The sequence below is a fragment of the Amblyomma americanum genome, chromosome 1 (genome assembly GCF_052857255.1).
Source record: "Amblyomma americanum isolate KBUSLIRL-KWMA chromosome 1, ASM5285725v1, whole genome shotgun sequence".
Classification (NCBI taxonomy): domain Eukaryota; kingdom Metazoa; phylum Arthropoda; class Arachnida; order Ixodida; family Ixodidae; genus Amblyomma; species Amblyomma americanum.
In genome coordinates, this window is record NC_135497.1 from 535,143,452 (window position 1) to 535,166,834 (window position 23,383).

The 23,383-nt window shown below is 49.1% G+C and overlaps 1 protein-coding gene and 1 pseudogene across 1 annotated transcript in view; one reads left to right on the forward strand and one right to left on the reverse strand.

Moving 5' to 3' along the window:
* LOC144129199 (hemicentin-1-like) overlaps nucleotides 1-23,383 on the forward strand; it is a 266,934-nt gene that overhangs the window by 129,727 nt on the left and 113,824 nt on the right. Inside the window, exons 16-18 of the mRNA XM_077663184.1 lie at nucleotides 19,897-20,172; nucleotides 21,430-21,723; nucleotides 22,416-22,615. Coding sequence (XP_077519310.1) covers nucleotides 19,897-20,172; nucleotides 21,430-21,723; nucleotides 22,416-22,615 — 770 coding nt within the window. The remainder of the gene's footprint in view (nucleotides 1-19,896; nucleotides 20,173-21,429; nucleotides 21,724-22,415; nucleotides 22,616-23,383) is intronic.
* Nucleotides 395-17,622, reverse strand: LOC144104283 (dnaJ homolog subfamily C member 8-like; annotated as a pseudogene).

The window sequence follows — 23,383 nt, forward strand, 5'->3', positions numbered from 1 at the left end:
GTGAAAGACGTTGGTGGGGGAATACAATGAACAAAAAAGTCGGGCGGTCTTCAGTACGATGGTCCTCAAGTTCCCGCAGTTTCCCGCGACATAGCAGGGCACGTCGTGGCCGCTCGCTTTGAATATTGTCGCAAAAACCGATTGGTATCAACGTTTGTTGCAGGAACATCATCAAATCGCAGCGCTGGCAGACAAGGACACAAAGAGAACACACACACAATTGAGCTGAAAACACACTCTGTGTATGTGCGTTCTCTGTCTGTCTTTGTCTGCCTGCGCTGCGATTTCATGATGTTCGACAACTACCAACTAGCCCAGGAACATACCCTGCATTGTTGCAGGAGGTGGCTGATTTTTCATTGGTATTTATTTATTTGTGTAGAGCACTAGGCGCTCAGTGCCTATGTAAAGTGTCCCGCGCGTACACAGGCCGGTGCGAAAAGCCACCACGAGCTTCCAGGAACGCCAGCATGGAGGGTGTCATAGCAAGGGCATGGGTGGTCGGCGCAACCACAGCTGCAGCAGGTTCACTCGTAGGTGGGCTCCCGAAGAGGGGGGGGTGTAACTGGTCTCCCCCGCCAGGGCCATTGTATGTCACGGAGTGCACTAGCCGTTGGCATGCCTTGTCTGGGAAGGCGAACTCGTGCTGGCCTTGTCGTTCTTCCCAGAGGCGGAAACCTCCGGGCGCTGGTCACAAGGGGGCTCTACGTAGGTGGCGATCCCCCGGACCTTGCCAGGCGTCGGTTAATTGGGTGATTGAGGCTTTCTGTGGCCAAGGGAAACATGGTAAAAGCAGGGTCATCACAGTGCCTTTCAGCCGCCGCTTTGAAATTTTACTGTCATTGCAGTACCAATGGAGCTTCGCGAAAATGCTGGCTGCTGGCTTTGTCTGTGCAAAGTCCAGAGAATGAAGCCTCCAATTTCTAGCCACTTCTACACAGCGTCACCAAGCTAGGAGGATAGCCACCCTGACCCCGCCAGCCTCGATCCACCTGCCCGCCCTACCCCTGCCCACCTTTACCCTCCAGAAGTGCCATCCATCCATCCATCCATGGACGGACGGATAGATGGATTCTTCCATCCATCCATCCAACCACCCACCCACTTACCCATCCATCCATCCATCCATCCATCCATCCATCCATCCATCCATCCATCCATCCATCCATCCATCCATCCATCCATCCATCCATCCATCCATCCATCCATCCATCCATCCATCCATCCATCCATCCATCCATCCATCCATCCATCCATCCATCCATCCATCCATCCATCCATCCATCCATCCATCCATCCATCCATCCATCCATCCATCCATCCATCCATCCATCCATCCATCCATCCATCCATCCATCCATCCATCCATCCATCCATCCATCCATCCATCCATCCATCCATCCATCCATCCATCCATCCATCCATCCATCCATCCATCCATCCATCCATCCATCCATCCATCCATCCATCCATCCATCCATCCATCCATCCATCCATCCATCCATCCATCCATCCATCCATCCATCCATCCATCCATCCATCCATCCATCCATCCATCCATCCATCCATCCATCCATCCATCCATCCATCCATCCATCCATCCATCCATCCATCCATCCATCCATCCATCCATCCATCCATCCATACGTCCGTCCGTCCGTCCATCCATACGTCCGTCCGTCCGTCCGTCCGTCCGTCAATAACGCCTAGAAGCGCCGCCCTCCACATGACCTCCTCTCATTAGAAGGCCAGACAGGAACAGCACGAAAAAGCGACGGCGAAATCGAAGACGCAGTGGGAAAGTCAGCTGCTGTCGAGAAGCACCACCAACCAGTTACCTCTCCGCCCTACCTTCAAGAAAAACTCTGTCGCGTGTGTCAAGCCTCGGCTTATAGTAAAAAAGATGTATTAGACTAAACGTGTCAAGTTAATCATCGAGTGTCAATTAAACTCCTATCCCAGCTTTCTCGCATCATGGCCTTGATTGTCCTGCAGTTTTACTTTTGATGGAAGTTTGTAAGTTGATTACCTCGAAGAGTCAGCTGGCACCGTATTGTATATGAATCCCTTAAAATGGATATCCTCTTACATGAAGTTTCTAATCACCTCAGCGTGCCGGCAGCATTAAACGGAAGTCACTGAAGCCACAAGGCAGCGGTCCCCACTTTGACTGCTACCTTTTAGCACTCGTAGCATGCGCTGGTTAATTATTGCCAGCGATATGCAGCCAATGGCGAGGTCCGATGGCGAATAAGGTAATGGTCCGGTCCCTTCCCACGGACGCTTGCATGCCGAAGCTACGTCAACGAACAACAATGACCTATGCCGGAGGACCAAATGGATTCGATATGAAAAATGAATAATTTCTGCTTATAAAATGCGGCCCAAGATATCTTTGTAGGTGTTCTGTGACGACACAGTTTTTTTGTTTTCATTTGCAAAAATTGGTATTCGTAGTGCAGCATTGCCATTTTCCAATGATATTGCCAGTTTCAAAAGCAATGAGCATCGAGTTCATTTTTAACTCTCAAGCATCATTACCAGCAGTGTGTCCTGTCATTTAAACCACATGAGAGCAGCCAGCTGCACAGGATGTTTAGTATAGTGGCCTCATCCCAATTTTGTGTTCCAACGATCGCTTATAGCTACCTAAAGGTGATGCAACATGGACGCGAAACTAATGCGCTGAGATTTATTCAAAGAGCGGCTCAAAAAACTGTTCGAGTAGGAGGAATTAAAGTAGGCACCTCGTTCAATAATTTGAAATTTGTGCTTCGTTGTTTCGTATCATGAAACAGGTAGCGCAAGGCCATGGCGCAGCAGAGGAGAGGAGACGCGGTAGGCAGTTAGTTCTCAGCACCCTTAAGATTTATATGGAAAAGTGCCCTCTATATATATGCACAGAGTGCATAGAGGTGTATAGAGTGCATTTGGCACTTGCAAAGAACGGAGTTATTGCGACGTACACTGAAATAGTTGCATTTATTCTTACTTCGTCACAGACATTGCCGGTGCCGGCTTTTTTCTTGCAAGCACAAGATGCGAAACGCAAACCTTACAAAAGAATATAACGGTGCAAGAAAACCATGCGAGGTAGCTGTAGATGAGGGCTGATGAAGGATGGTGGAGTCATTGTGTAATGAAAAGTGGCCACGCTTCATGAGCCATGTTTTACGACATCGAGCGCACCGTAATCTTAGAAGAATGCTAACGTTATCTCAAGCCAAGCGAAAGAGGATGTTTCACGCTGAAGAAAAAGCAAACTCATCAACTTTCTCTCCGCTGTTGAAAAAATATTTAGTATATTTAGTAAGGTAATCACTAACCCAATTAGAGAAGCCTTAGACTTCACTAAACAAAAGGATCAGGCTGGCTTCCGAAATGATACTCGACAGCACACCATACACACAACATCAACCAGGTGATAAAGAAATACACCCAATATAAGCAGGGAGAGTAGTAGGTGCAATTGCTTCTCAATTCATAAAATATTTGACATGGCTCCGCGCAGTAAATATCTTCTCAAGATTAAAACTATCGATACCCTTCAGCCTCTTTTAACGATATTGCCGCCTATTTCAGCCAACGAACACTATTTCTAGAGGTTGATGACTGATGTTCTTCACCTGTTCCGGTATCGTCAGGTGTTCCTCAAAGGAGTGTCATCATCAGCTTGACTACAACCATGCAGGGCAAAGGCCTCTCCCATGTATTTAGACTCGAGTCCTCCCCGGTGGAGGTGGCGGGTCCATTTGGGCGCGACACTTTGCAGGAGGAAGATGGGGCGTAGACGAACTGCTCGGCAGAAACGTACAGCTGGTTTTATTTACAAACTATTTCCACACATCGACCGGCGTAGTCGCTAGCATCAAGAACGATCGGGAGCGTCAGGCCAAAGCTCGGCCATACGAAACGCTGTGCTGCCTGACAAACTTAACTCGCGCTACTCGTTGCGGATCCTCGTTCTTCGGAACGTGCCTAGCGCAAACCTTGGGCCTGTCCGTGCTCTCGCGACTCCGACTCTCCACCAAGAGTCCCTGCCCAAGTCTCATCGTTTGGCTCCAAAACGCCCCCTTAAATCAGTTCCCACAGCATTCTTGGGACCATTTTAGCGACCAATCAGGAATGAGCTTCTTAGAGCCAATCGTAGCATTAGCTCTTAAATTGAAAGCACCAATGGCACGGCGGTGCCCACGAGCTTGTTTACTAGCGAGGACTGCGTGTACTCGAAGAAGTCGATCGCGCTTTTCCACAAATTCCGAGAACACTGACAAGAAAACAAAATACACACAAGTACAACTTCCACCAGCCGTGGCTCAAAATACAGATACAGGGTGGCATCTGACCCACGCTGGTCAGAAGCAGAGCAAACACAGCTCATTAACCACCATCAAGCAGCATGACCGTTCGCACGTGCACCTAGCGGGTGGCCCGCCAGTAGCCTTCCACGCGAGGTTCACTCCTCAACCGTCCTCAGAGCTTACTTCGACACATAGCTCGGCAGCCCTCTCCCAGAAACATTTGCTCTGTTTGTTTCAGAATCGCCGGGCGACCGTCGCCGGGGCGGGGGCCGCGCGACGAGCTGCTTAAAAACCTGAAGACAAGGACCATGTCAGCGGCGCCCGGGGTGAGATGTGGATGGCCCACTGGCCGGCGGCCCGCAAGCTCAACTCCTCCCCACCAAGATTGGTGTGGGTACATTTGGTGTACGCGCACACCAAATTCTCTGCGCTGTCATTAGCCAACGCCTAGAGAGTAAACGATTCATAAAAGTTGCGCACCGACAGCAAAACAGCGAACACAAAAAAACGAATCAGGCGTACGCACAACGTAAGCATGGCTCAGCGAAAGGGCCCCTGCAAGCAACACAAATATACAAACGATATACTGCATACATGGGCCAAGAGCACAAAGATTACCAAGTCGCAAACAAAAAGAGGTGAACAAATTCAAGCACCAGTTCACAGCAAAGTGCAAGAATAAACTGGCATTGGTGGAACCCCACCCGTTCGGTCCCCGGCGAAACATGTTGGCTACCAGTGTCTACCTATTGCTGTTTGGCAAAAGCCTTATCGAGTCCTTCCCCTTCAATTGGTGTCCGTTGCTCTACCATTTTCTTAATATCTACCGCAAGTGCAGAACACGCATGTCTCTGCTCCTGGTCATCCCCTCGGACGGGTACTACTTCCTGTATGGCTTCATGTACGAAGAGTTCGATCTCTGTTTTTACTCTTCGTATTGCAAGCTGTTGAGCTTCACTCTGAACTTGCTTGAGCTCCTGAAATGTCTCGAGCGTTAACAAGGCTTCCTGCGCCAGCTCCTCAGTTGCTGCACGCAGGGTGAGCACAGGGGGATTTTCACTGTCATCCTGTGTCGGCCTCGACAAAGTCAAGTGTACGTAGATTAGGTAAGCTATGACATTATGTCCAAACGCGCATTTTGAGCCATATATTGCCGGCACCCCCTGATAGGTTCTTCTGTGGGACAACTCTTCTCCTAAGGATGGTGATTTCTGCCCCTTAGACCGGCCTTGAAAGGCGTTCCTTCCGCAAGCAGCTCCACCCATGTTATTTTCATAACTCCCACCGCCTCACTCACTATGTATACGTCACATGTTGGTACGCTGTTGCACGCTGCCCTAGCACTTAGTTTTTACAGTGGTGACCTTTTAGATACCACCTGCGTATCCCACTCTTTGGAGTTAGTTTTTGGGCAATTCCGTTGGTAGTGGCCTGGGTGATTGCAATAGAAACATTTGGGTGCAGGCCGAATACAAGTGTTTTTCAGGTCTGGTCGCCTCAGCTTATCCCCTTTTTGGGTATGTGCCCTTCCTTGCCCTATTCGGCGGGGCTCCTTTTGCGATCCTCATATTTTTCAGCTAGTTCCACTAACCGTGCGGGTATAAACCATTCTCCGGATTCGTTCTGCAGCACGTAGGTCCTCAGACCATCGTTCATGAGCTCTTTCCGCGGGTCAGAAATGAGCAACTTACGCAACTCTTTTAACAATTTTATCTTCCTGCTGATGAAGTAATACTCCAGGAGAACTTGCAACCTGGCAGCGAATCGACTGCAGGTTTCATTGCCCTTTCTGCCTCAGAAAAACCTGCGTTATTATTCCTATGGTGTCAACTTTAGTTCCGCCAGCACGAACGTTTTGGTTTCCTCATACGGCAGTAGCTTGTCGTCCGCTTTGTCTGTTATGAGCGCGCGGCTCTGCTCATTCAACAATGGCAATAATATACTCCCGCGGAGATCGTCCGGAACTGCGCAGCTCTCCAGCATACTGCCCTTTTTTAAACCAAGTGGCAAGAAAGTTGTGTAGAAGATTGAGGGCATTTTGCAGAGAGTCTCCCTCAACCTCTCCAAATCCTGTTACGTTCATGTGGGCAATAAAGCTGGCCGCCGTATTTTCAAAGCCACTCCGTTCGTGCTCACTATTGACAACGCGCCTCTTCCTGAAGTGGAACATACCAATGTATTGGGCCTGCATGTTCATTCTTCAGGCAAAGGCACGGCTTGGTTATCAGCTATGCGCAAGAGTGCTATAAACACACTTGGCCTCATCCGCAGTATAGCCAATCGCTCTGGAGGTGCCCGCTCCGATACAGCTCGTCAACTTAATCGTGCTGTCTTTCAACCTCGGCTCCTATACCAGGCTCAGTTTCACCAACTTACGAAACGACAGTGGTCTACACTCGAAGCACTCAACCACGAAGCCATGCGAGTCATTACTGGTCTACCCCGAGCAACTCCTATTTGTCTGCTGCAGGAGTATGCGCAGCTCAACACACTGGAAGATTTAATTACCCAGCGACAAACCAACAGAGCACGGAAAGTTTCTCTTCGTCCAATGTTCGAGCCTCAACCACCTCCATGGGACTACTGTCACATTACATCAAACAAGCCAGCTTGTCATAAGAAGTCGGAGTTCTCTCCGCCATTACCATCAACTTTTTCTACCCAACATGATGACTGCATCCTGTACACAGATGTCGTCATAACCTCAACGGGGGGATCAACTGTTTTTATAAGCCCGACACACCCTCAACTCTACAGCCGCCAGACCTACTGTACTGAAAATTCATCACCTCTTCCCTTGGAGCTCCAAGCGATCTTAAATGCCATAGCAGCTTTACCTGACGACCCTCCTTATAAGCAGGTACACCTATTCACTCATTCCCAAGAAGCTCTCAAACACCTAAAGAAAGTGCATGGTACCCTTCGGGTTTCCCAGGACATACATGCTGCTTGCAAATCTTACCCAGTCCCTATACTCATACACTGGCTTCAAGCACGCCCAGATGTCGATAGCATCGCATCTGACATGTCATCTCGTCTAGCGGACGTACCGCAAACACCTCCTGCCTCTTTGCCACCAGATCCACTTCTGACACATTTAACATCTTCAGCCTCTCTCAGGCGGCGTACACGTGCTCTTATTCCCCCGTGTACACACCCTCTTCCTCCCAACTTATCACGGATGGAGGAGGTCTCTCTGAGGCGGCTGCGTGTCGGAGTGGCCGTTACGCCTGCAGTTCACCACCAGTGGCAAAGTGAGAAGATTCCTGCGCCAGAAAAATGCCCTCACTGCGACACACCCGCTTCTGACACCACTGTTCACCACCTATTGTGGACTTGCCCAGGAACTTCGCTGGTGCGCGCTCGCGTTCTGCAAGAGGCAGGCCTGTCCTCAAACAATGTCTACAATTTCACCTTGTGGATAACTAAAAACATTTATGCCCGAGGATTATGTGACTTTTTACATCTTACTCGACTCTATGCCTTTTTGTAACGTATTAACGTAATAACGTACATTAATGGCATCACCTTTTATGCCGTGCGGCACATTTAGCGTCCTAAATAAATAAACCAAGTGGGCACCAGCTGATGGGACGCTGACATGGGAGCAAGGACCGCCCTCAACTTTTCGGCATATCTACTCTTACTATTTCGAACTCCCAGCTCGCTGTTGCTCTGGCCCTTCTATGTGAGTCTCTGGAGCTCAATTTCGAGCTCCAATTTTTTTTATGTCGATCTGACTTAAAAGGACGGCATTACTGCTTTTTGTCTCGATCGGCGGGAAATTGTGAATTGGTGGACTCGTAGCACAATCATTTTCCTGTAATACTGAATATCCTTCAGTTTTGTCTGTTACATACGGACTCCTGGCCAGCACTTTGGCTCGCAATCCCGTCTTCTGTCTGAGCTGTCCCTCGTGTGGTGACCACCGTGCCCTACTTGAAAATGAACAGAGAAGAGACCCACCTTTGCCTTGGTGCTTTCCGTGTTTCGCCTGGCACACTCAGTGATGTCTGGCCAAGTTCTCTCGTCCGCAGGTCAGCTCACCACATGTCAGAACGTCAGCCCGGTCAACTTCGTGGCTTCGAACCTGGTCGCTTGGAGTTGGCCGTTCAGGCCTTCCGCTGAGAGTCGCCCTCTGAGGATATTCCTTTGTAACCCACTTCGCTTGAAGGAGCAGATCCTGGATGTTCTTCGCAGATGTTGGACCAGCATAAATCTTCTGTTACTTGTCGCTGAAGTCGCTCACCCTCCGCAGAAAGCCGCCGCCCAATTCTGTCGACTGCGCAAGTTAGACTCTAGTCCTGCTCGACGGTTTTGGTGGCCCGTTTGGGTGCGACACGTCGTAGGAGGAAGATGAGGCGTAGACGAACTTCTTGGCAAAAACATATAGCTGAGTTTATTTACAAACTATCTGCACTTATACTCATCGACCAGGGTGGTCACTAGCATCAAGAACAATCAGGCCAAAGCTCGCCCCTTCGAAGCTCTGTCCTGCCTGACCGACCTAACTCGCGTACATGTAGTGGCGACTCTTTCTTCGGAATGTGGCCAGCGCAAAGCATGGCCCTGTCCGTACTCTCGCGACTCCGCCTTCCCACCAAGAGTCCCTGCCCAAGTCTCCCGTTTTGGAGCCAAATCGACTCCTTAAATCAATTTCCGCAGCATTCTGGGGACCATTTTAGTGACCAATCAGGAATGAGCTTCTTAGAGCCAATCGGAGCATTAGCTCTTAAATTGAAAGCACCAATGGCACGGCGGTGCCCACGAGCTTGTTTACTCGCGAGGACTGCGTGCACTCCAAGAAGTCGATCGCCCTTTTCCACAAACTCTGAAAACAGCACTGACAAGAAAACAAAATGCTCACAAGTAGAACTTCCACCAGCCGTGGCTCAAAATACAGATACAGGGTGGCATCTGAGCAGCGCTGGCGAGAAGCAGACCAAACACAGCTCATTAACCACCACCCAGCAGCACGAACGTTCGCAAGCGCACCCAGCGGGTGGCCCGCCAGGAGCCTTCCACTCGAGGCTCACTCCTCAACCGTCTTCAGAGCTTTTTTCGACACCGCGCTCGAAAAGCCATAAAACTGATCCCAAACAATGCACCGGAGTGCGACACGCGCACGCACTGTCCGCAGAGCGGACTCCATTCTGGCACTCGAATGGCAAGATAACCTATGGTCCTTAAGGGTGACGGACTCGATTCCAAGAGAAGGCAAGGTTAGCAGGGTAAATAAATTAGCGCAAAAAACAAAGACAAAGGACAACGAAGGAGACACATGAGACGATTAACAAGCGCTGCAACAAGAAGAGGCAGAAAATTAGATGGGGGAAGCGATTAAGTTTTCGGGAATAGGGTGGCCGCAGCCGGCACAGGACAGGGTTAAGTGGAGGGATATGAGAGAGGCCCCCACTTCCGCCTGGTACTCACCGGGGTTTTTGAACCGGTACAAGGGTTCCCACGGCCTGGCACTCAACATTTCAGGGGTCAAATGCTTTGGAAAAGGATATTGGGCCAAGCCACCGACTGGCCGTAAAAATATTGTGGTAGCCAAAGATGGCGAATTAACGCCTCCCTGTAATCGGTATGGAAGCCGCACCAGTGATCATCGCTAGGCTTGGGCCAAAATTTGGCAGGACACTAAGCAGGAGGGTTATATACCGCTGAAGTCTTGGGATGGGCTGTTCCGGCAAAGTCGCAAGCAGGACACTGCAGGAAAATTCCTTCTGACTGAAGTCATAAGGAGTAGAGCCGTCACTGTCTAATCCGAGCCCTTGGGTCAATCGGGAGCGCTGCTTCAGTCTGACTTCACTCCCCTTCCTGGAAACCCAGGCCGTCCCTGGGAAACCCCTTGGCCCACGAGCGTCTCAGTAAACTACGAGAGTGAATACGAAGTGAATGCAGAACTGGCGCTAACACCGTTGGTGCAACCAGGACGGCGTCAAAACCGTTACGCCTAAAAACTACAGAGCACGTTTATTACATTCGAATCAGTGCGTAAGGCGGATTTGTGCTACTTAGAAGACGACGATGAGCTGAAAGTGGTGAGGAACGAAGAGATCGCGCTAGGCCAGCTGCTAACAGACGAAGGAAAAGACAAAGGACGATATTCCTCGCGGTGGGTACCTATCTGATCAGTTCTTCCACAATAACAAGGAAATGGGCTCTTTCTTGAAGTCGGCACGAAGGAAGCATCCGATGCCGCGGAAGCTGTAGCACCTCGTAGGGGTGCGCAGTACAGAAGCGTGCTGCCTCCCCCCCCCCCCTCTGTCGAATCACGTGGGTTGCACTCACACATGACCAAAGAAATGACAGTAGTTGACTACACGATACGCTCGATCGGAGAGCTACTCATGCCGGAAGCTGACCTGACTTCAAAAACATGCAAGAGGACTCCCCTGCGTAGTAGTCCGTGCGTGGAACTCGCTCTTGGGAATGGGCTTGGGCCTGGCTTACTCCATGTATGGCTGGAGGAAAACATTTCGGCGCCAAGTATATTTCTTTGGGGACGGAGAAAAGTGTTCCATATTATCTATAGCCATTTATCCGGGCAGGTTGGCATGAGCCTATACAGCAAATCGATGGTTAACATGGATTGTGTTCCGTAGTACATGGGTGAGCCCCCACCCACTTTCCCTTGGCTAAAGCCAATAGGCTCAGGCTGCAGGTGATCACGCTGGTACTAGACCCTTGCCACATGTGCAATGAATTCAACCTGCGCGGAGTCGCCGGGAGTTGTGCTTTCCTGTAAGACAGTGGGGCGCCCCTGTGCCACAGAAGGCTTCAGCCGATAGTACATTGGTAGTCTCACTGGCGATGTCTTGGACTGGCTTTTGCGAGCTATTGGTCATCAACATAAGGATTGATCAGCTGGCCTGGTCTAAGTGCTCTCCTGGGCCTGGGAGAGGTTAGAGCCCGTTTGAGACCGGTTAACACTGGGAGGGTTAGTGCCCTCCTCTAACCGAGCGGAGTGCGCCATTGGCGATGAATGCCCTAAGTGTAAAACTTGGAGCCAAGCTCCGAGCATAGCTAATGCTTCCTAAATGGAGTTCAGCTTCTTGTGGGTGAGGGTTTGTACGCCGTTGCAATCCATGAATGGGGCTGCTTTGGCTAGGTCTCAAGTCGACCACTGCAGATAAATTCCCGCTTGGTACAGGCATCAGTGGCAGAGACATCGCTCTGCAATCCGTGGCTTTGGATCAAATGGGGCCGCTGCTTGGATCGGTCTTCTGTTTACAGAAATCCTGGCCGTCCCTAGGAAGCGCTGAGACCTGCGAGCGTCTCAGCAGGCTGAGAGTGAAAACGAAGCGAACAAGGTTGAAGTTTCCCCCCTTGATGCGCATGTTTGTAGTACCGCCGTGAGACCCGAGGAGTGTGAGATAAAGCCCACACTCAAGCTTCTGGTACGTAGGCTGCGGGTCCTTGCTTGCGCAACCAGGGCCGGCGTAAAACGAGGGCGCGGCACGAAGGGGAACGCCCAAAATCTAAGTCGCTCCAGCACCTGGCAGTGGTGCGTTGCACGGAAGTGGGGTTGTGTCCCCGCCTATCCGAAGGACGTGGGTTAGACGCACACATGACCAACGATGTGACAGTAGTTAACCATCTCGCAACGCTATGGGAATGCCTTCGGACCCGAAGATGACCCGACTTAGACAGGTACAAGAGCTCTCCTTAGCGTTGTAATCCGCCCTTACGGTGCACTCTCTCTTGGAAAGGGGCCTGACCCTGGCGTACTCCGTGAATGGCTGGGGGGATATGTGTGGCAGGCGGCATACTTCTCAACCGTTCTCCTGACGGCTCAGTAATTTGACGCCCGTCAAAAAAACTTAAATCAGGTCCTCTTGTCGAAACAATGGCTCGCACCCTAAGGCTTCCCTCTCCATTGTTCAGTTTGCGTTGTTAAAACCGCATTTTCAGTAAAGCCCACTTGCGGCTCTTTTCTTTTTCTCTCACACCGCTCTGCAATTTCATTATCATCATCAGGACTACGCCCACTCCTGGACAAAGGCCTTTCCCATATATCTCCAATTAACCCTGTCCTATGCGAGCTGTGCCACTTTATCATCGCAAACTGCTTAAAGTGACCCGCACACTTAACTTGCTGCCACCACGTGCAAAACTTTCCTACCCATGGAATTCAGTCTCTTATCCTTAAGGACCATCGATTACCTGGCCTTCGCATTGCATGCCCTGCCCAAGCCCATTTCTTCGTCTTGATTTCTGCTACGAAATCATTGGCTCGCGTTTATTCCCTCACCAACTCTGCTCGCTTCCGGTCTCTACGTTGCGCGTACCATTTTTCTTTTCAATCCTCGCTGCGTTGTACTTAACTTAAGCTTAGCCCTCTTCGTTAGCCTCCAGGTTTCTGCCCCATAGGTGAGCACCGGCAAGATACAGCTGTTGTATAGTTTTGTCTTGAGGGATATTGGAAAAATAACATTCATGATTTGAGAAAACCTGCCATATGCGCTCCACCCCATTCTTATACTTCTACTTATTTCCCTCTCATGATCTATATCAGCGGCCACTACCAGCCCCAAGTAGACGTATACATATTACCGCTTTCAGTATCTCGCTAGCAATTGGAAACTGCTGTTCCCTCGCGAGACTGTTCAACATTACTTTGGATTTCTCCATGTTAATTTTTAGACCTACCTTTATGCTCTCCCAGTCTAACTCATTGGTCATGCTTTGCAGCTCATCTCTCATCCTCGACTGTTCCTAATCCTGGCCTCGGAATACCTCCTATAAACAGGCGGTGAATGGAATTGAGTGATCGTGTCCGGCACACTTTATATGGTTTTGATTGAAGTCTATGCATAGCGCTGATGTCGTTCATTGTCAGCTGTGACAGGTCTAACGTCTTGGCCGAATCATTCAATTCAGACAGAAAGTCCTCGTTTGGCGTAGCTTGGATACCATGAACTTCAATGTTTAGCTTCCGGCTACGAAACTCAAGATCATTTACTGTCGCTTTTAGCTGCTGAATGTCGCCCGAAGTGCACACCGTCCCTAATTTGCCTACAAGTCTGTTCAAGCGTCCGATGTCTTTCTCTTGTTTAATCTGCCAGTTCAGGAGGTTATTATAATTCTGGGACAATAGCTCAGCTGAGTCTTCAATCGCACCAACTTGAGTAGGCCATCCTGCCAGAGCATCGAGCCTCCGAGTTATGTCTGCCAGAAAGATAGCTCAGAGTCCGTTTTCGTTTTGTCCCCAAATTTGGCTTGTGATGGACGGCAAGCTACACATCGCCACGCCCTATGGCCGCCCCCGCCTTTAGTCTTAAGTACTGACTTTGACCAGCCATAACTACTAGTATGGCAAGAGGGATCACATTCGCTGTACTTCGGGACGCGTCCGTCACTGCCAGGGGTCGTCGCAGGGCTGGTGTGTGTTTGCCATGACACGTGCTGCAGAAGCGCACCGAAGCACTCAGTTAAACAAAAGGTACATATAGCAAAACAGCACTGAGCAAATCACAGAACACGGGGGTACCGGCGGTAGCAGCAACACAGCGTTTGACAGGAAAATAAGCTAATTTACCAACCTGGATAGGCAAAAAAGAGCACATCAGGCATGCATCCTTCCAACACCGCCGCTGCCGCCCGCGTGTCCAGTTGCACTTCCGGCACCGGAAACGCGACAACACTGACACGGTGTCAGTGACCTCAATGAGTGGGAAGGTCCGCAGCCAGGGCAGCAGTTTGCGAGTGAAGTCTGGAGGGTGGAGATTTGAAGCTCAAGAACACATTAGAAGAAAACTTCGCTTTGGGAAACAGCAGCAGGCACGACAGCTCAAGCAAGGCACCAACAGTTCCTGTGTTGTAAATTCTCGAGGTCCGTATCTGCTGTCACTACTTGCCTTATGTAGGCGTATTCCCTTATCACTTCCAGCACCCCGCTACCTGCAATTTAATGCACGGGTTAATCAGACCATGCCTCTTCTATAACTTTCCCGCTCCTCTTTTTTGTACCCGACGAGCTCGTCTAGGCTGAAAACATGGGAAGCTGCGCGGCCCCATCAGCGGTTTTGAGCACTTTGCTTTGGTGGATTTCAGAATTTGCTCTTGTTGCGTATCTGTAATTTCCTCCAACTCGTGTCATCGCTCTCTCTCCTCTTGTCAAAATTTGCCTGACACTCTTTCTCTTCTTGCTCTCAAATTTCAGCTTCTCGCCTTAGCTTCCACTCCTCCTGAACGCAGCTTCTTGTTGTTGCCACTTGCGTTCTATGTCCTCAAAGACATTTGTGCTGATCACGTGCACTGAATATGCTTGTAGTTTTCAGCGTCAACTTCTTCATCTGTGTCCTCTTTCCTTCCTTGCGAAGCTTCTTGCGCTTTTCATCGATCCTTGTGTCGCCGCGGCCTTCGGCTTTTTCAATCGCAGCGCACTCTTCCAACCGCTGCTCTTGATCCTGGAGGCTCTTGTAGGCCTTGTTTATGACGTCAGAAACCTTCGGTGCGCATTCATGATCATAGAGATTTTTGTAAGAGTGCACCAAGACGAAAAGCCTTGGGCACTGATTTTGGTAATCTAGCGGTCTCCCTACGCTTATCTAGTGCACCTCAAAGTGGTTTAGATTAAAGTACGTTAATCTAGGTTTCAACAAGCGGTCTAATTGCTGCTTAGACGTCAGCGCAGAGCCATGCTTTTCAATTTCTTTGACTTCTGTCCGAAATATTGCAGTTTGTTGTCGTTTAAGGGCCTACACTCACTGTACAGGTGCGGACAGAAATAAATGGAGCGAATCGCACAAGATGGATGGATGGATGGATGGATGGATGGATGGATGGATGGATGGATGGATGGATGGATGGATGGATGGACGGACGGACGGACGGACGGACGGACGGACGGACGGACGGACGGACGGACGGACGGACGAACGAACGGACGGACGGACGGACGGACGGACGGACGGACGGACGGACGGACGGACGGACGGACGGACGGACGGATGGATGGATGGATGGATGGATGGATGGATGGATGGATGGATGGATGGATGGTGGAAGGAAGGAAGGAAGGGAGGGAGGGAGTGAGAGAGGAAGGAAGGAGCGTCCCCTTTGAAATAAGATGATTGCAGTTGCCACCATGCTCAGCTTTTTCTTTTCTTCATTTTTGTTTAACTGTGTTGTAAGTTATTATAATTTGCCATTTTCTTTCAGTAAGTCTTCCCACGCTTTCAACATTATGTCACCTCTCTGCTTTTGAGCCCAAAATCTTCCAATCGCTTTTTGCTAATTACAACCGCAGATTTATTTCCATGACGATTGTTATCTCTAAACCTTAGGGCCTCTGGACGTGTGACTGTGCCTGCATCGACATCGGGATGGATACCATCACATTTTAGTATGAGGTGTTTTGTGGTTTCTACATATTTACCACACACAGCACGTGTCATCTTCTTCATTCAATTTCTTTTTGTAGCTTCGCGTTCTAAGACACCCTGCCCTAGCTTCAAAGAGCAGGGCACTGGCAGCCGCACTGCCTCTTGAGTTATCATAAAACGCTTCCTTCCTGATCTGCCTTTTCCAGTGTCGATATAGTTCTACACTATGCCCCTTTTTCATTGAATTTATCCAATTTTTACCTTCCGCGGTTTTAACCTGTCGTTTAATGCTCTTCCATTCTCCTTCCTCGTCTCTGCCAAACTTACTGGTCAGCTTTCTAGTTAGTTTTCGCCACTGTGTGTCAACGCTCTTTCTGTACAGGTATTTAAATACCTTAGCTGCCAACCTGTTATCGTCCAATTTCCTCAGGCGTTCTTCGTATAGTACTTTACTCTCAGCTTCCCGTGCTTCGAACGTTGCCCAGCCCATATCCCCCTGTACTGCCTCGTTTGTGGTTTTCCCGTGGGCACCTAGTGCTAATCTTCCAATAGTTCTCTGATTTACTTCTAATTGCGACTGAACTTCAGTCCTTAAGCATGGAATCGGATTCCCGAAAGTAAGCCCCGGCACTATTATTCCTTTCCAAATACCTCTGAGGACTTCATACCTGTTGTACCCCCCCCCCCCCCCCAATGCCCTATGCTTCATTATCCCGGCATCTCTTCGCCATTTTGGCATGAGGGACTGTTCGTGATTTTCCGTGTACATCTGCCCTTCGTTTACCCATACCCGAGGTATTTGTTTTCGGCCACTCGGGGTATTTCATGGCATTGTATTTTGAGCTCCTCATCAGTTGTATCATTGAAAATCATCACACCGGACTTATCTGCGCTAAAACTGAAACCTAGACTGTCTCCTTCGTCTCCACAGCAATTAACCAATGTTTGCAAATCTTCCTGGGTATGTGCTAACAGTATTATATCGCCCGCATACATTAAAGCCGGTAGTCGTTGCTCAACAACCTTTCCGCCTAATCTGTACCACAGATTATAACCTAGATTGCGTCCTTGTAGCCTTCTTTCCACACTTATCATATAAAGCATGAACAGCAGCCGGTGATAGATGACAACCTTGCCTTAATCCTTTGTGTACCTAGACAGTTGTACTCTTAATTCCTTCCCATGTTATTTCAACTTCATTTTCCAGATACATTTCCTGTGGAAAATCAATTACCTCATGACCGATACCTTCATCTTTTAACATGTTCCACAGGAGTTCCCTGTTCACGTTATCGTATGCACCGCTTATGTCCAAGAATGCTAAATACAAAGGTCTGTTTTCCGTCTTAGCTATTTCCATGCACTGGGTAAGCACGAACAGGCTATCATCTAAGCGCCACCACTTCTGAGCCAGTTCTGAAGTTCTCCGAGTATTCTATTACTTTCTACCTATGACTGCATTTTTATTTTCACCGCCTGCACCGCCAGCCTGTATATAACAGATGTTATCGTAATCGGTCGGAAGGATTTTAGGTTCGTCTTATCGCCTTTCCCTTTATAAATCAAATTCATTTTTCTCTGCTCCGAGCTGTGCGGAAATTGCTTGTTTCTTATGACTGCCTCCAATGCTTTTATAAGCGTTTCCTTGCCTGTTCGACCAAGTTCATTAATTAAGTTGATTGGAATTTCGTTTATTCCTCCGTATGTGCGTTTTGAAATATTTGGTTCCGCCTTTTTCCAGTTAAGATTGGTCAGTTCTAAGCTGCTTTCTATTGTGCTGTCTTGTGCTGCTCCCTCATTAGGGGCGATTACCCTATCGTCTTTCCTAAATGACTTAGGTATAACTGACGCAATGTAGTTCACAGCGTCATCTCCCTCTGCGTGTCAGCGCCGCCTAGCCGAGACGAGCTAAAGCTCAAAGTCGCCACGCCCGTGCGCACGCCCCTACCTGTCGCGGCCCTCTCGTTCAACCGCTTGCCTTCCATTCGGCCGGCGTCGATATCGTGCTAATGATGATTATGGTCGGATGGCCGCTTGCTATGTAGAGCGTGGTCATTTCGGAATGCCCAGACCGCTGCCTTGATACGAAAGAGCACGTGGGGGTAGCGCTACGTGTCGGCATCTTCGTACTTGCGTACAGATTTACCCTCAATTCTGAAATCATATTCTTGGAGGCAGAGGCTCCACCTTGCTAGGCGACCCGATTGGTCACGGAGACTGACCAGCTACCACAAAGAATGGTGGTCTGTCACGACTTTGAAGCGGCAGCCGTGGAGGTAAGGCCAACATTTCATGGTGGCCCATATAACCGCGAGGCACTCCTTTTCCGAGGTAGAGTAGTTGATTTCGGCGCGAGACAGAACGTAACTCGCATATGCGATGACTCGTTCCATGCCCTCTTGAGGATGTCACTGGTTCTGTTTCCTTTCGTTCTTTACGAGCTGAACTTTTTGTTCCTACTCACATTTTTGCCTTCTTTCTCTCTCTGACTTTTTCTCGTTCACAGTGATCGAAAGTACAGGTCATGCTTCATAGTTATTGTGCTCGTACAAAATTTAACATTTTTATGCGAGGATACACTTCAAAAACAATATAATTAGCATAGCTGCAGATGGCAGTTCTTTGGATACAGGTTCATTTTAATTGAAACCAAAAACGTAGAAAAGGGTCTTAACGACCCATACGAATTCAAATAATGCTTTAGTTATTTTCTTATATTACGGTAACTGTTTAAGATACACATAAACTATGTTTTTGAAAACAGGAACAAGAAACACTTATACACAGATATTTTCATTACGTATCTTTAATAATAAAACTGTTCAAGAACCGCGTCTCCCCTTAAGCAAAGCGCACTTCGGTTTCCAACATAACCCTTTCTTTTATCACTACAGAAATTTTTTTAATTAGCTCTAAACCCGATTTCTCCCTCAGACTCCACCTTCCTGATCATGCAGCTTGGCAGTGTGAACAGTTGAATGTACCGTTTATTTCATTTAAGGGTACGTGCAGTATGGACACTAGCAAATGTTATCAGCACGTCTTACAGAAGCCTGTTCCAGTAATTTTTAACAAACGTGAAACATTTTTCAGCACAGATAAGTGTCGGAAGGTGATTACTTTCGAATAGCCTAAAAAATGTATCTGCTTGAAGGCACGCCCTAGGAAGCAGCTACCGACCCGAGTTACCGGCATTGTTGGATCAGGCGGTACCCTACGCAGCTAACGCTTTGTTTCAACCTGGCTGTGCTTGCCAAATGGCATCTGTGACATTAAGTGGGTGTGGACGCAGACCATGTGCAACAGCGGGCAAAGAAATTTTCGACATATAGGTCCAAATCTGCGGAGCACACGCAGTCAATATACAGCTGTTGGTGGACCTATGAAACTCATGCCATAAGGAAAATATCCGATGAGACCTTTCGAGTGCCGCATGCCGACCTCTGTGATTTCAGGATAATAAGTTAGCGCAGCGCATGACAAGCACGCGGGAGGCACACGCGCTTGCCTGATTCTCCGTGAACTTATTACTTAAAATATATGTACTAGCTATCGCCAGCAACCACTTTCACATAATTCACCGGTGGCAAAAAGTTGCGCGGTATTTTCGTGCTACTGGTTTTCCCTATGCGGGTGCCTGCATATGTTCCTGAAAGTAGACACGGTACTTAGAACGCACACCTGCAAAACTTGGGACCTTCGTAAACACATTCTTAAAGAAGACAATGCAGTAGGATTTGTAAATTGGCTCACCCCCAATTATTCCCCAGAACCCCACCCCACCCCAAATCGCGCAAGTAAGCGCGCACTACAAAATAGATTAACGAAGATTAGTGGGTGGATAAAGTAAATTATGGGAATTATTGATGAGAAATGTGGATAAAAAAGAATATTGGGTGGGTTAATGTGGATTTGTTGAAGTTAGTGGGCTGATTAAGGTGGTGTAGTGGGTCCGGTTAGTATAATCACGTAGGATTTCCGAATGGAACAGACTCGATCATTCCAGTCCTCAGAATTTCAAGTTTGGCGGTGCTCATGACGTCACGACCCACTTGAACAGTCAGGGAATTTCATAACGGACAAACCAGTGGTTCCTGCCAGAAGACAACCTAAAGGATATCGCATTAAGAAATGATTGCAGTGTCTGTTTAAAAGGCGCCTGCGATAACACGAATGGGAAACGAGCGCGATTCATAAAAGGCGCGGTCGTGGTATAACGAGGGACTGTATAGATCTAGCATGCTAGTTTTCGCTCGCAGTTCCTCCGGCTATCGAGGACCACGAGACGCTGGGCGTCGTGCGTGTGCGCGTCGGCTCCAAGGCGGTGCTGCGCTGTGCAGCAACGGGCGTGCCCAGCCCCGAGGTGAGCTGGCTGCTGGGCGCATCACGCATCTCTGGTGCCGACGGCCGGCTGCGGCCCGGAGCCTCCGAGTTGGTCATCGAGACGGCGCGCCAAGAGGACGCCGGCCGCTACCGCTGCAGCGCCGTCAACGAGGTCGGCACGGCATCCAGGGAGTTCCTCGTTGACGTGCTCGGTGAGCGCGCTGCACGGTCACATTGGGGGCGCACCGAGGACAAATCTATTCCTTTTTTCTTCTCAGCCTGAATAGATTTCTGCGGCTCTATTTGCTTCGTTTAACTCCAGTGAAAGACGTCGCTTTTGTGACGAGTTAATGAGGCCAACTGCGCTTTGTCCTCAGTGTCTCTTGAAAAGGAGAATTTCATGCCCGTCTATTCATCATGTTTATGTGTGCACGTCACTCAATACTAGGGTGACCTCGCGCGTTTTACCACTGCTCTTTTTATTCTATGTGCAATCGCTTCCAACCATTTCGGTCGGGGTATTTCTTTGCCCTTACGTGAAAAGTTGCGACACAAGAAAATTTAATAGTCGCAGTATCAAATAGTCTTGGCTAGCTTCAGTGGGGATCGAACAATAACAATTCCGGCAGTGCTGCCAAAGTTACCGCAAACCGTTTGTAAAGTTGGTGTAATTTACACTACATCTTGCAAGCGTCCAAAAGCTGCTCGTCAGGAATCCCATGACTTGTTGGAACTTCTTACCCGCTTGCCGGGAGGATTGAGGCTAAAAGACTTGACGACACGATGACAGGCGCAGGTATTTGTTTTCGTGCATAAATGCATTCATGGACTCAATGACTGTTGCATCTGGCATCCTTGTTTAAGCTCCATGTGTCTGGACGGACTCTACAGCCAAACCGCGTGTTCGATGCCTCTATTTGCAACCTGAGCCCCATTTTGTGAATGATGCGTCTTTACGACTTTGTTTGTGATGGCATGCGACTTTCACATATTTCGTTTGCACGAAACCGCTTTCAAGCGATGTTTGCAGAGCTCATTAGGCCTCAGCATTCTGATGGTTTCTCAGTGGTTCCCTATCTTGGTGTGCTAATTTGTTCCCGATCTTCCGTAGTCACTGTCGCGTGCACCTCTGCGTAGCGCTTTGGCTGTTGGTATAACAGAAATGACCCTTCAAGACTGGTGCCAGATTTCTTTCTTTCTTCCTTTCTTTAAGAAAAAATGAATGCTCCCGGGTCCTTTATCGCTGCTAGAACACATTGCTCGCTCTTGCTGCTTATCATTGAAACAGTTGCCTATATGTATTCACGTCCGATGACGTGGTTACTTGAACGTGCAGAAGAGCAAGCGCCACAAGCAGTTTCACTGCACCGACGAGTATGAGAGCAGTATTCATTGTAAATAACCTAGCTTTTAGGACGGTGAGGTAAACGCATTCGGTCCAAACTTCTCAGTTCTCTTCGTACGACCAGTTCCTCCAGGGTTTAAGAGTGGCGGCCGCGTGTCCTGGGAGCTGCTCGAGGGCGAACCCGTCACATTTGACTGTACGGCGACCGGAAACCCGGCTCCAGATGTGGTGTGGTTCAAGGGCAGCTCCGAAATCATCCCTGGCGCTGCATGGCTGCTGCAAGGAGGAACTGACGTCATTAGAGGAGGCCACGCCCTCAGCATGTTTCACGTGGTCCGCGAGCACGCCGGGCCCTACTCGTGCGCGGCGATCAACGAGCTGGGCCGTGCGACGCGCAACTTCTCCCTCAGTGTTCTCGGTGAGCAAGGTCGTTCCGGGCACCTTCCTTCTCCAACGCATATGGTTACGAGCGGCTGTAATTAATTTGAAGCGCTCTCAATGACACCGTTGAAACGACCGCTACCTTGGTTCATATAGTTGTTTTTAATGTTGATTTATAACTGTTTCTCGTAACACAATGCTACGCCGGTGCTTTGCGTTTCGATCCTCGCGTAATCTTCAGAAATGTCTTTTATGAATTTCGCTTCATGACGGTCCTTTGGGTGTCGCCAATAATGGCACTCCTCATTTCAGCCCACTTCCTACAGATTGAAAATATTCCAGAGTTTGACTAATCAAGGAAATTATTGGCCTTTCGCTATGACAGGCGAATACTAGAAAACGTGCGTTTTGTTTCGCGCCTTCGCTCTCGTGTTCTTCAGTCTTTGCAGCTTGCCCAATTTTCTGTGACGCGCTTAGGAATAGGCACTTTTTACCGTCGGCTTATGATTGAAGCGGCTGGTTCTGTAGTCCACAGTCTCGGTCAAATTCTTCGGGTAGCACAGCTTGCTTTACAGCATTGTGCAAGGGCAATGATGGCCCTCTTTAAGCGCTAAATTTCGGTAGGGTGAAAAGACGATTCGTCTTCACACATACTGAAACGCTAGCCATGTGGCCTGTGGCTACCTAGGTTGAATACTGTGCGGTCCTCCGTTCACTTCTGGTGCGCAGTGAGGCCCACGATGGAGGCAGGGCCATCTCAGCGCCATCAGCTGCAAGTGGCTAAGGGCAACAGCGTGGCTCTCTTCTGCAACGTGACCGGCCTCCCCTCCCCTGTGGTCCGATGGCTCCGGGACGACCAGCCTGTCCAGTTCCGAGCCGGCGTCTCTCTCTTCCAGTCGGGGCGAGGCCTGAACATTTCCTCTATCGAGGTGGGTTCGCCAGACGGCACGGAGATCTTTGAGGAATCATTTACGGCCCGACTCAACTAGTTTTTGTTTCTCCAGTTCTCAGCAGTGCGCACAAGTTGAAAAGGACAAGATTTGGTATACCCAAAGATTGCACGCGCACCGTCAGTGAAAAGCACAAAACCTGTTGCCATGCGCTGAGCAAAGCGCCCAAGAAAGCATGAAAACGCACCCAAAGTATGACAAACTGCATTTGAAGGAGAAGGCTGCAGTAGGACATTACGACTGAAAATGTCATTCAGATATATGCTCAGGAGGCAAGTAGTGCCAAACGGCAAAATGCTGATTTGATGATGAACTTCCTTAGCATGAAAAAATGAAATTTACAACTTCCGCTTTCGCCTTTTGTAGCTTAATTGAGGAAAAGTAGTGTGGGGTGCGGAATCACGGGCTGACTGCAGTACCTCGAACGCTGCAATAATTACTGAGAGCTGTCAGTGCTTCTGATGCGATCATAATGCTCGCGCTTAATCACTCACGCATTCGCTCCAGCAGCAGTGAGCTCTTGGAATTCGTCGATGCCAAGATCGAAGCAGTTTTTTGTAGAAGGCTGTTGCAAACGAGAAACGGTTTTTAATCGGCTGGTTTAATCGTCCACCTAATGTGCCCTCTCAGCCACTTGTGCATTTCTTTGATTGCCTTGAAACTCTTACGAGTGAAAACAATATTCTAGGAGGCGATTTTTATCTACCCCAAATCGGCATGTCCTCCAGTAACCGCACAGATTCGTAC